This window comes from Malania oleifera, chromosome 1 (assembly GCF_029873635.1).
Source record: "Malania oleifera isolate guangnan ecotype guangnan chromosome 1, ASM2987363v1, whole genome shotgun sequence".
Classification (NCBI taxonomy): domain Eukaryota; kingdom Viridiplantae; phylum Streptophyta; class Magnoliopsida; order Santalales; family Ximeniaceae; genus Malania; species Malania oleifera.
The window spans coordinates 36,041,583-36,053,108 of NC_080417.1; the positions used below are offsets into that span (position 1 = coordinate 36,041,583).

The 11,526-nt window shown below is 35.1% G+C and overlaps 1 protein-coding gene across 1 annotated transcript; it reads right to left on the reverse strand.

Annotated features, from left to right (window-relative positions):
- Positions 1 to 7,644: 7,644 nt before the first annotated feature.
- LOC131157585 (G-type lectin S-receptor-like serine/threonine-protein kinase At2g19130) lies at positions 7,645 to 10,262 on the reverse strand. Its single transcript, XM_058111893.1, has one exon. It carries the CDS (start codon positions 10,260 to 10,262, stop codon positions 7,812 to 7,814), a length of 2,451 nt encoding a protein of 816 aa, XP_057967876.1. The 3' UTR covers positions 7,645 to 7,811.
- Between the last annotated feature and the right edge of the window lie 1,264 nt (positions 10,263 to 11,526).

Here is an 11,526-nt window from a genome sequence, read left to right on the forward strand (position 1 = left end):
TTCTGCTGTGGATAATGCTACAGAATTTTGTTTTTTTGAAGACCAAGAAACTAAAACGTGTCCTAGAAAATGACACGTTCCACTTGTGCTTTTTCTATCTATTTTACATCCAGCAAAGTCTGCATCTGAATAACTAATCATTTCAAATTCAGTTTCCTTTGGATACCATAAACCTAGTTCAAGTGTGCCTAATAGATATCTAAGAATTCTTTTAACCGCTGTATGGTGTGATTCCTTAGGAGCTGATTGAAACCTAGCACACATACATACACTAAACATAATATCTGGTCTACTAGCTATTAAATAAAGTAAGTTTCCTATCATTCCTCAGTAATGCATAGTATCAACTTGTTTTCCTTTTTCATCTTTGTCAAGACTAGTTGAAGTACTCATAGGAGTTCCTATAGGTTTACTTTCTTCCATATCAAACTTCTTTAACATATCTTTAATATATTTAGTTTGATTTATGAAAGTTCCATTTTTTTCTTGTTTGATTTGTAAACCTAAAAAGTAATTTAATTCTCCCATCATACTCATCTCAAACTCTTCTTGCATGGATTTAGCAAATTCATTACATAAATCTTCATTGGTTGCCCCAAAAAAAATATCATCAACATAAATTTGTACTATAAGCATGTCTTTATTTTTGGTTTTTATAAACAACGTACTATCTATCCTTCCTCTTGAGAAATTATTTTGGATTAGGAACTTGCTTAGTCTTTCATACCAAGCTCTAGGAGCTTGTTTCAATCCATATAGAGCTTTAGTTAACTTAAATACATAATTTGGATTTTTTGAATTTTCAAAACCTGGAGGTTGTTTTATCTATACTTCTTCATTTATATATTCATTTAAGAAAGCACTTTTTACATTCATTTTATATAATTTGAAATCCCTATAGGTTGCATAAGCTAAGAGCATCCTAATTGCTTCCATTATTGCTACGAGGGCAAAAGTTTCATCGTAATCAATACCTTCTTCTTGATTATATCCTTGAGCTACTAGCCTAGCTTTATTTCTTATGACAACTCCATTTTCATCCTTTTTATTTCTAAACACCTATTTAGTTCCTATAATTGATTTGTCTTTGGGTTTTGGTATAAGTTCTCATACTTGACTACTTTCAAATTGATTTAATTCCTCTTGCATAGTTATAATCCAAGAATCATCTTTTAAAGCTTCATCAATATTTTTGGGTTTTTCTTGAGATAAAAAGGCATAATGATTGCAAATATTTTTCAAAGAAGCTCAAGTGGTTATACCTTTTGAAGTTTCTCCAAGTATTTGTTCTTTTGGATGAATTTTTGAATATTTCCATTCTTTAGGTAGTTCTAGACTTTCTACAACATTTTTATTTGAAGTCTCTTTAATATTTTCTTCATTTATTTTAAGATCTTCTTCTTTTTGTGAAACATCTTCTATTTCATCATTCTGAATTTTATTTTCATAAAAGTTGGATTCATCAAATGTTATGTGTATTGATTCAATGATAGTAAGAGTTCTCCTATTATAGACCTTATAGGCTTTGCTATTTATAGAGTAGCCTTAAAAGATACCTTCATCAGATTTTGCATCAAACTTTCCTAAATCATCTTTAGTGTTAAGAATAAAGCATTTGCACCCAAATACATGAAAGTAAGAAATATTAGGTTTTCTTCCTTTCCATAATTCATATGGTGTTTTATCTATACTTGATCTTATAGATACCCTATTTATAATATAGCATGTTGTGTTTACAGCTTCAGCCCAAAAGTATTTAGGTAAATTATTCTCATTAAGCATAGTTCTTGTCATTTCTTGTAGAGTTCTATTTTTTCTTTCTACAACTTCATTTTGTTGTGAAGTTCTAGGTGCTGAAAAATTGTGAGATATTCCATGTTCATTACAAAATTTATTTACTTCCTTGTTCTTAAATTCTTTTCCTTGGTCACTTCTAAAACTTGTTACATTGTAGCCTTTCTCATTTTATAATTTCTTACATAAGGAAATTAACATATTACAAGTTTCATCTTTATTAGATAGAAATAATACCCAAGTAAATCTTGAATAATCATCTACTATTACAAAAGCATATTGTTTTTCTCCTAGACTTAAGATTCTAGTTGGACCGAATAAATCTAAATGTAAAAGTTCTAGGGGTCTTTTAGTAGATATATAATTTTTCTTTTTAAAACTAGTTTTAACTTGCTTTCCTTTTTGGCATGCGTCACATATCTTGTCTTTTATAAATTTAGTATTTGGTAATCCTTTTACAAGATTTTTCTTTGATAATTTGGATAATAAGTCCATGCTAACATGTCCTAACTTTCTATGCCAAAGCCAACTTATATCATTCATAGCTGCCGAACAAGTTACGTTTTGATTTGTTAGATTTTCAAGATTTATACAATAAACATTATTTATCCTAAGAGCTATAAATAAGATTTTATTTTCTTTGGGATTTCGGATAACACATTTTTTTTTCTTAAAGATTATTTCAAACCCTTTGTCACTTAATTGGCTTATGCTTAAAAGATTGTGTTTTAATCCTTCTACCAATAATACATTATCAATAGTAATAGAAGGTTCTTTACCTATTCTTCTGATGCCAATGATCTTACCTTTGGCATTATCGCTGAAGGTGACATATCCTCCATCCTTTTGATTTAATGATGTGAACTTGGTCTTATGGCCAGTCATGCGTCTTGAACACCCGCTGTCCAAGTACCACTTGTCCGTTGATGATGTTGTCCTAAAACATACCTATAATGGAGGATTCATTTAGTTAGTTTTAGGAACCCTAATCATTTTAACTTTATTTATTTTGCTGTTAAATCCATTATTGACTTTCCATTCACCTTGTATTTTAACATACTTCCTTTTTAGTAAGCAATTAAACATTACATGACCTTTGGTCTTGCACATATAACAAGTATTGTGTTCATGTTTGTTGTATGAGGAAGTGCTAGCATAGTGCTTGGCTGCCTTTACAAAATATCCCATGTATAATTTCTTACTCTTTTTGTTTGGTTTACCATTGTAACCTATTCCTTTTTTATTCCCATGTAACCTTTGCTGCCCAATCATTTTTTCAAAATTATCTTTACCTTCAGTAAAATTATATATAACTTGTTCTTTATCTTCTACTGATTTCTTTAGTTCATTTATTTCTTGATCCTTTTTACTTAAGTTTTCTTTATGAGTTTTGATTAACTCTTGAGTTGCTTTACTTACTTTTTCTTCTAACTTGTTTATACAAGAATCCTTTTCTTCTTCAATAGTTTTAAATGATTCAATTTGTTTCAAAAGTTCTTTATTTTGATCCTTTAAGGTTATATTTCTTTTGGAAATTTTTATGAATCTTTTATGTAAAGAAAATGATTCAGCTTGTAATTCTTTGTATGAGGGCATACTATCACAAGACTCATCATAAGATTCGTTGCTAGATTCGGTTGAAGAGTAGTTGGAGTTTACCTCTTCATCGTTCACCATGAAGCATACGTTTTCCATCTCTTTTCCACTTGATTCATTTTCAGTTTCACTGGAGCTCGAGTCATCCCAAGTAGCCTTCATAGCTTCCTTTTTTTTCTTCTTGTCTTTCTTGAGCAAAGGGCAGTCTGGTTTAATATGTCTTGGTTTCTTACAATGATAGCATATAGGAGGTTCATTTTTACTTTTATTTTCTTTTTTACTTGATTCTACCTTTTTAGTTTTTCTTTTGTTGAACTTCTTAGGAAACCTTTTATTCCTTCTATAAAACTTTCCTAGCCTCTTAGTTATGAATGTTAATTCATCTTGATCCAAATCACTAGATTCACTTTCTTCATTGCTTAAGCTGTGGCTTGATGCTTTTAGTGCAATAGATTTCTTATGCTTTGGTTCAGGATTTCTTTCTTTTAGAGTCATTTCATAAGTAAGAATTGATCCTATGAGTTCATCTAAGGAGGTAGTCTTAAGGTTCATTCCGTGGGTAATTGTTGTAGCCTTAGGTTCCCATATTGAGGGAAGGCCTCTCAAAATTTTCCTAATCATTTCATAGGTGGTATACGTTTTTCCTAAGGCACTTAGGGAGTTAATTATGTGGGTGAATCTTGTGTACATACTTGATATGGATTCATCTTAATTCATTTTGAATGCTTCATATTCGCTAGTTAACATGTCTATTCTATTGTCCCTAACATCAATAGTTCCTTCATATGTGACTTCTAATTTGTCCCATATTTCCTTAACTGTTTTACAAGCCATTACCCTATTAAATTCGTTAGCATCTAAGGCACAATATAAAGCATTTATAGCACTTGAGTTTATTTGAAGCATCTTATAATCTAAATCAATCATATCCTTTTTCTCTTTTGGAATATGTTTTCCATCTATTATTTTGGTAGGAACAAGGTCTCCATCTACAACAACTTCTCATGCTTACCAATCCAAGTGTTGGAGGTAGATTTGCATTCTCTTTTACCAAAAGGTGTAGTTATGTCCCCAAAATATTGGTGGACGAGTTGAGGATTGGCTCTCTCCAAAAGGAGCTACTCCCATGTTAGCCATTTAGATCTTTTTATAGTTGCTTGTTAGGTATTTGCTATAACTAGGCTTTGATACCAATTGAAATTAGAATAGCTTCCCAAGAGAGGGGGTGAATTGGTATTTTTTTTAAATTATTTTAATTTTACTTCTTAATTATCAATCAATCACAACAATTATATATAAAAATAATTCAACCACAACCAATCAAGATAATCAAAAACTCAATCTTTTTCTTAATAGCCTTGTAATGAATTGCTAAATTTGTATGAGCCTTGTATTTATTCCAAACTCACAAGTTTTCTTTATGTTTAGTTTTTAAACAAACTTTTAGATTAATAAGTTTATGTTGATCAACCAACGTAGTCCCTTTCAGTTTCCGCAATCAATGTTGATCAAACCAAAAACAAATTATCCTCTGGTCTATTTAACAACTAAACACTTAGAATTAATCAATTAAAAGCATACACGCAGATTATAAGTCTTTGCTGAAAAAATAAAGAGTAAGGAAGAAGAGATACAAGATTTTATGAGGTGCGGCTTATACCCAGCCTACATCCTCAATTTTGGCAAACGACCAAAGGATTCACTAGTTTAGTTCCGTTGATAGGTGGAACAATACCGATTACCAAACACTCCTTTCATTAGGCTAGAGCCTGCCTCTCCAAACGATATTCCCTCGTTTCGTCCAACGATTCTACAGCCCTGAATCGTCTATGAATAAGAATCAAGATGAAGAGATTTTGTGTACAAGAAAACACTCTCACAACAGAGTAGGTTAGTACAATAATTAGCACAATAATACTTCAAAGTAATTCAAATATAAAAGAATTTGAAACTCAATACTTAGTATGAATCACCAAATATCTTTCAAAATATGAAAGATTCTGACTTTGAAAGCTTTGCTTTGAAGTTTGAATCAGTAGCAACTCAGTAGTTGAATATAAGAAAGTTTGAGAGCCTTTGAGAACTTTTGATTGCTTGAAAATTGCTTGGTGTCTCAAACCTTTGAGAATTGAGGCTATTTATAGATGTTTAGAAGCAATTTCATACCCCCAAAGTTTCCTTAAAATAGTTTCCAAGTATTTTAAAATAATTATGTTAAAAAACATTGTTTAAAAAATCTTCCCGTTAAGAGTTTTTAAGCCAACGTTCGAGTGGCGGTCGCCTGTCATAGAACAAACTCTCAACACAGAATACTGGCAGTCACCTTCCAAGACCAAGGCAGTCACCTGTCATGTTCACACAAGCGCCTGACATGTTTAGGCAGTCGCCTGTCTTGCTAATGACTTTTTGAAAAACCCTTTTCTTAATTTGGCAGTCGCCTGGCCCTTCTTTAAAAAGTTTTTCTTTTTCTTAAAATATTCTTTTGAGTATGAAAATATATTTTTCAATATCTTGAGAGCTTCAATCCAATTTATATTTGAATTTATCTTAAAGTACTTACATTTAGAACATCTAAAAATGATCCTTTGTTCTTCAGTCTTGTTCTTCCATCATCTTTGAGTCTTCAATCTTTTCTTTGAGCTTTCACCAATATATCTTTGATCCTCATGCTCTTTAAGATCTCTTTGTAATCCATAAGCTTTTATTATGCTCTTCAAAATTTCTTTTTAATTCATAAGCTTCCTTTATGCTCTTGAGCTTTGTTACTTCCATTAAGCTTTGCATTTTTCCTGAAAAACTTTCACTTGAACCATATTAAACACATCATTGATTTGTTATCATCAAAATAAGAATTATAAGCCTTATTAGGCCAACACTGGTATCGTCAACGAGAGTCTTGTATTCGTCGACGAAGGGTCCTCCTGGTCTCGTCGACGAGACCCTGTGTTCGTCAACGAGAAGCGTCTGGGTTACGACAATTTTTTTGAAATTTGAAAATTTTAAACTTTGAGTTGTTGGGCAAATGGGGGGAAACCTCCAAGGAACTTCTATATATGTCATCTGGGCATATTTTGAGAAGAGATATGATCATTAGAAAAGTGTATTGTGTACATTTTAATTTCCTTAGTGAAATTTGTGTGTCATTGCTTCCGTGGGTGTAGGTTTTGCCGAACCACATAAAATCTTTGTGTTGATCTTGTTCTGGTTGTGTGAGTGTTATTTACATTTACTTCTTGTTGTTTATTCCACTACGTATCTTCATTATACGATCCATATCACAATAGGAAGGTCTCCTACAGAATTGACCCTCCAACTTGGATGAAAGTGCATCATGTGTTTCACGTCGGTTGCCTCAATCCATACAACGCCGACACCGACGATTCAAGCAAAAGTTAGTCAACCAGAGTAGAAGTGAGTATAGTTCAACTTGACAGATGTAAATTTGAAGATATCCTTACAGACAGAGAGTCCTTGCAAACGGAGATTTCATATCCTCAAGGAAGAAGCGGCAGGAGTTCTTAGTAAAGTGGAAAGGCCTTTGTGAAGAAGAAATCAGTTGGGTTTTTGCGGAAGATATGCAACTGTTCGTGGACAAAGTTGAAGTGTACCTAGAGTCAAATTCTACAAGGACGTCGACTGCATAAGTGGGGGAGAATGTCACAAGTTAAGCATGTTCGGGGCATTATGCTTGCCTGTGACCGCTTGCCTCATGTGTTTGGGATGAGTTTCCATCATGTGAATACTAGTGTAAGGTTATTTTTTAGTATTTATTTCATTTTATGCCAAATAAGGCAGTATGACTCTTCAATCACTTTGATGTTTCCTAGTGCCAGAGTGAGAATGGCATGGAAAGTTATTTAGGAGAGGGTGAGTGTTCATCAGTCATTGTAAAACTCACTAACTATCATCAACGTATTTAGCCTACTTGCCTCCCTTGCGAAACACACAATGTCAACATAGGTATTGTTAATGAATTACGTATGCTTCAATATTTACTGCTTGCTTGTCACGGTTTTCATGAATTGATTACTATTTCCGCTACTATTTGAATAAATGTTAATGAAAGTGTTTCGTGGATGAATATTGGTAAACGATAAGCTGGCTAGTCAAGCAAAAGTGTTTCAGCTAGCGCCGCATAGACTTTCACAAAGGTATGAAAATAGTCGGCCCACAACATGAGGCATTGCAACTTACTTGCATACTTTGGCTTGAGGATGACCCGGCGCACCACCAAAGCATAAAAACCAATGCTTAAGAAAAACAATATGCAGTCAATTACTAGAAACAAAAGAAGCCACAGAAAGAGCAAACCATCACGCCACTGCTAGAAAAACAAGAATTATAAACTTTGACCAAAAACCAAGGTGATGCACATTTTCAACTGTCGTTCTTCAAAACTCAATGCCGGTGACGTACTTGGCCTAAGAGGAAGCAGCTGAGGCATCGCAACTCTCTTGCACACTTTGGCTTGAGGATGACTCGGCAAAGAAATCTATGTGCTCTGAGTTCTCGACAAGAATTTGGAGAGATCTTGGGATCATTGGTCGCTCAACATCCAAAATCCCTTCAAGAATTTGAACCACCTGACTCATCGATGGCCTATGAGTTTCATCATCTTGGATGCACCAGCAAGCGACTTTAAGAACTCTTTCTAGCTCTTCTGCATATACTTTTCCATCCAACTTATGGTCTAGTAGGCTAAGGACGTCGTTGCCTTCAGCTATTTTGGTTGCAGCTGAAATGGGGAAGAACTTGTGTTTTCCATTTTCGGGTAGCTGAGTGTTTCGTCTTCCAGATATCAATTCGAAAAGCATCATTCCATAACTGTAAACATCGGCCTTGGCTGTAATTGCCACACCTGAAAACCATTCTGGCGCAAGATAGCCTCTCGTGCCTCTAAGAGTGGTCAATACACGGCTGAAGTTCCGACCAACAAGCTTTGCGAGGCCAAAATCTGCCACTTGAGGATAGAACCCAGCATCTAAAAGAATGTTTTCAGGCTTTATGTCGCAGTGTAATATGCAGTCCCTGCACTTCTCGTGCAGATAAAGCAGTCCTCTTGCTATCCCCAGTGCAATCTGGAACCTTATGTTCCAGCTCAACACTTTAGATGAATCTTTCTTATGAAAAAGATGAGAATCTAGTGACCCATTTGGCATGTAGTCATAGACCAACAACTTATTAGTGCCTTCAGAGCAAAATCCCTGAAGCCGGACTAGATTAACATGTTGGATGGTCCCAATTGTGCTGATTTCTATTCGGAATTGCTTCTCTCCTTGGCTGATGCTTTCAAGCTTCTTCACAGCTACAACAGTAAAATCAGGCATTATCCCTTTGAAAACAGAGCCGAAACCTCCTCCCCCCAATTTTTCCGAGAAATTTTTTGTCGCAGTTAGCAGGTCTCTGTACCCAAATGCCACCAATGACCCCTGTAAGTCTTTTGTTGATCTGACTGATCTCCTCTTCCGAAGGAACAAGACCAAAACAAGACTGAAGAGTGCCATTACAACTGCAGCCGAACGCGCAACTATACCGGCAACTTCTTCCTTACTACCACTGTGAGCAGGGAATTCAGACGAGGCAAGTCTAACAAAGAGAGTTTTTCCATTATTGTCAAATTTTGAAAATTGTTGCAGATTTAACAAGTCTTCAATCCAGATGGAGCACCCACCATTGTCATGGACGTAGGCAGTGCAAGAGCAGTTGCTCAGGCATGCCAATTCACATTCTCCCAAACTTTTTGCCTGCAATTCCTGTGGGTTCACGGGCAACCTCACGTTACGGATAGGCAAAAACTGGTCTTTTCGGCTATTAGAGGCATTATTACCACACTGCAAATTGGCATTTCTTTTACAACCCTCGGACCAATCACTCGAATTCCAATTCTTCTGGGAGCTTGGGATAAAGCCCGGCAGGCAGCTACATATTTTATCAGTGTTCTCATCACAAATACCAGATGGCCCGCAAAGAGCATACACTGCACGTTGCTGTCGAGGCTGGGTCCAAAACAGATACCACTGCTGCGTGGTCTCCAACCAGGACAATTGCTTGACCTGCCCAGATAAATCCACAACAGTTCTTGATTTAATGGAAGTATTAGAGTATGAATATGTAAAATAGCTCTCAATTTCATTCGTTACGTAGCTGTAGTTAAATTGTATTGAAGTGTACATATAATTCAATCTCATTTCAGGAATCAAACTAAAAATATGCCCATTCCACTCCCCACTGGTCCAATACTGCTTGGTCATATTCCGCACCATAATATACTGCTCTGACACACCTGGGTAATGTTCAAGAGTGAAGATTCCAGTACCAGGATCATTCGAATTTTTCCACGAAGTAAGCTGCCGTGTCCTATTGTTGCGCTTATCCAGTCCAAGCTTCGTACCTGGAAGCCATGTATCTGTCGGGAAATCGAAACTTTGCCTTATTGTTGTAGACGAATTTGGCCTATCTCTCAGAACAAAATTTCCGTTATCCAAAAGAACCGCTTTAGTAGAATTTGAAGTACTGGAATCTAAATTTGTAGACCATACTAGGTTTTTAGATCCATTTAAAAGAACTAAATTACCATCCAAGATCCTCAGCTCCGAGGAGTATTTATCAAAGAGAGGCTTGTCTCTGTTTGCCACCCAGACTACAGTCTGTAAAGAAATTTTCTTGTACCAGATGCCTATGTAGAAGTTTGAAGAATTACCTGGATTGAAGAAGCCCAGCTCAAATTCTCCACCAGTAGAGACTATGGTCTGGTCCCCAGACAACGAGTTGCCAAGAGAAATGTCATTGGCTCCAAAAGAGAAATGGGCCTTCAGAGATGTGCAGAGCAGGAGAACATAAACCATGAAGCAAGAAATATTTCTGTTAACCATGGTTTCACAACACTGAAGGAGATGTTTGCAGAAGGAAATTGTAGGGAAATATATGATATATATGATATGAGAAACGCACGTCCAAAGAGAGGGGGAAAGAGAGAACTAGATAGAGAGTAACATGTACGTGAAAAAGCAAGAAGGTGAAGGGAGTAATGATGATGTGGAAAAGCAGGTAGGTGGACAGATATAGCACTGGTCCTAAAGCCAAATTGCAGGAACAGGTCAACACAGAAGAATCATTTAATGAAGCAGCTGCCAGCCTTATTGATGTTGAGGTTGAGGGACTCTGTTTTCCAGCTTTTGTTGCGAGAAGAGTTCATCGTAGGACAACATATGATATATACAGACGTGCTAGAGAGTCCAGAAGTCTTGGCGTGACTGTAGGGGGGAATTATGTTTAGTATGAGGGAATTATGGATAGATAAAATTTTCTATTATGCATGCCCATTCAAATGGAGATTTTTTTTTTAATAATAAAATATTAAATAACGGTTCGGTGTGAACTTTATTTTTCAATTTAATGTGTCGAGGGAAATTCACTCAACCATCTAGTGAGATTTTCCGGGGAAACAAACCGTCATTTGACACGTGGCAAAGCTCATTGGATGATCCAGCAAGTTTTGCTCGGATTTTTGAAGTTTTCTTCCTCATTCATTTTTCTTGCGAAATTGCAATGTAGTAGAGCAGAGTAGAGCAGCAACAGTGCAGTGGCCAGACAATTGGACGCTAGCAGCAGGTGACCGTTGTCGGGAGGAGCCAAACGTTGTGAAGCCTCACCGAATGTTGGGAAGGAAGGTATAAAAAAGGGAGATGAAGTATGTATTCTGTTTAAACTGAAATTCTTATATTATTTTATTAAAATTCGTTAGTTTGATTCAAAAATTGTGTTAGTTGGGCTATAAACTAGTAATTGATACATTCAATTTTGTTGTATTAAACTAAATTTTGTAATTGGAAACATCATTCGAAAACCCCCATTTTGAGGTTAGGGTTTATTATATTTTCCTATTTAACTAATATGAATTTGTTATTATTTTTATGTGCAATTATTCTTGGGCAATTTGTCGTTAGTTATAAGTTTGGACTTTAGAGTTTAAATTTAATTTTGTATGAGTTTGGATAAAATTTGAAATAAATTTATATTTAACTTTATTCAAATGCTCATAAATTCAACTTTAGAGACTGGAAATAATGTTTGAAGTTTTGTTTGAAACTTGGACTACTTTCTATTACATTAGAGAGAAAAATATGAAAAAATTTA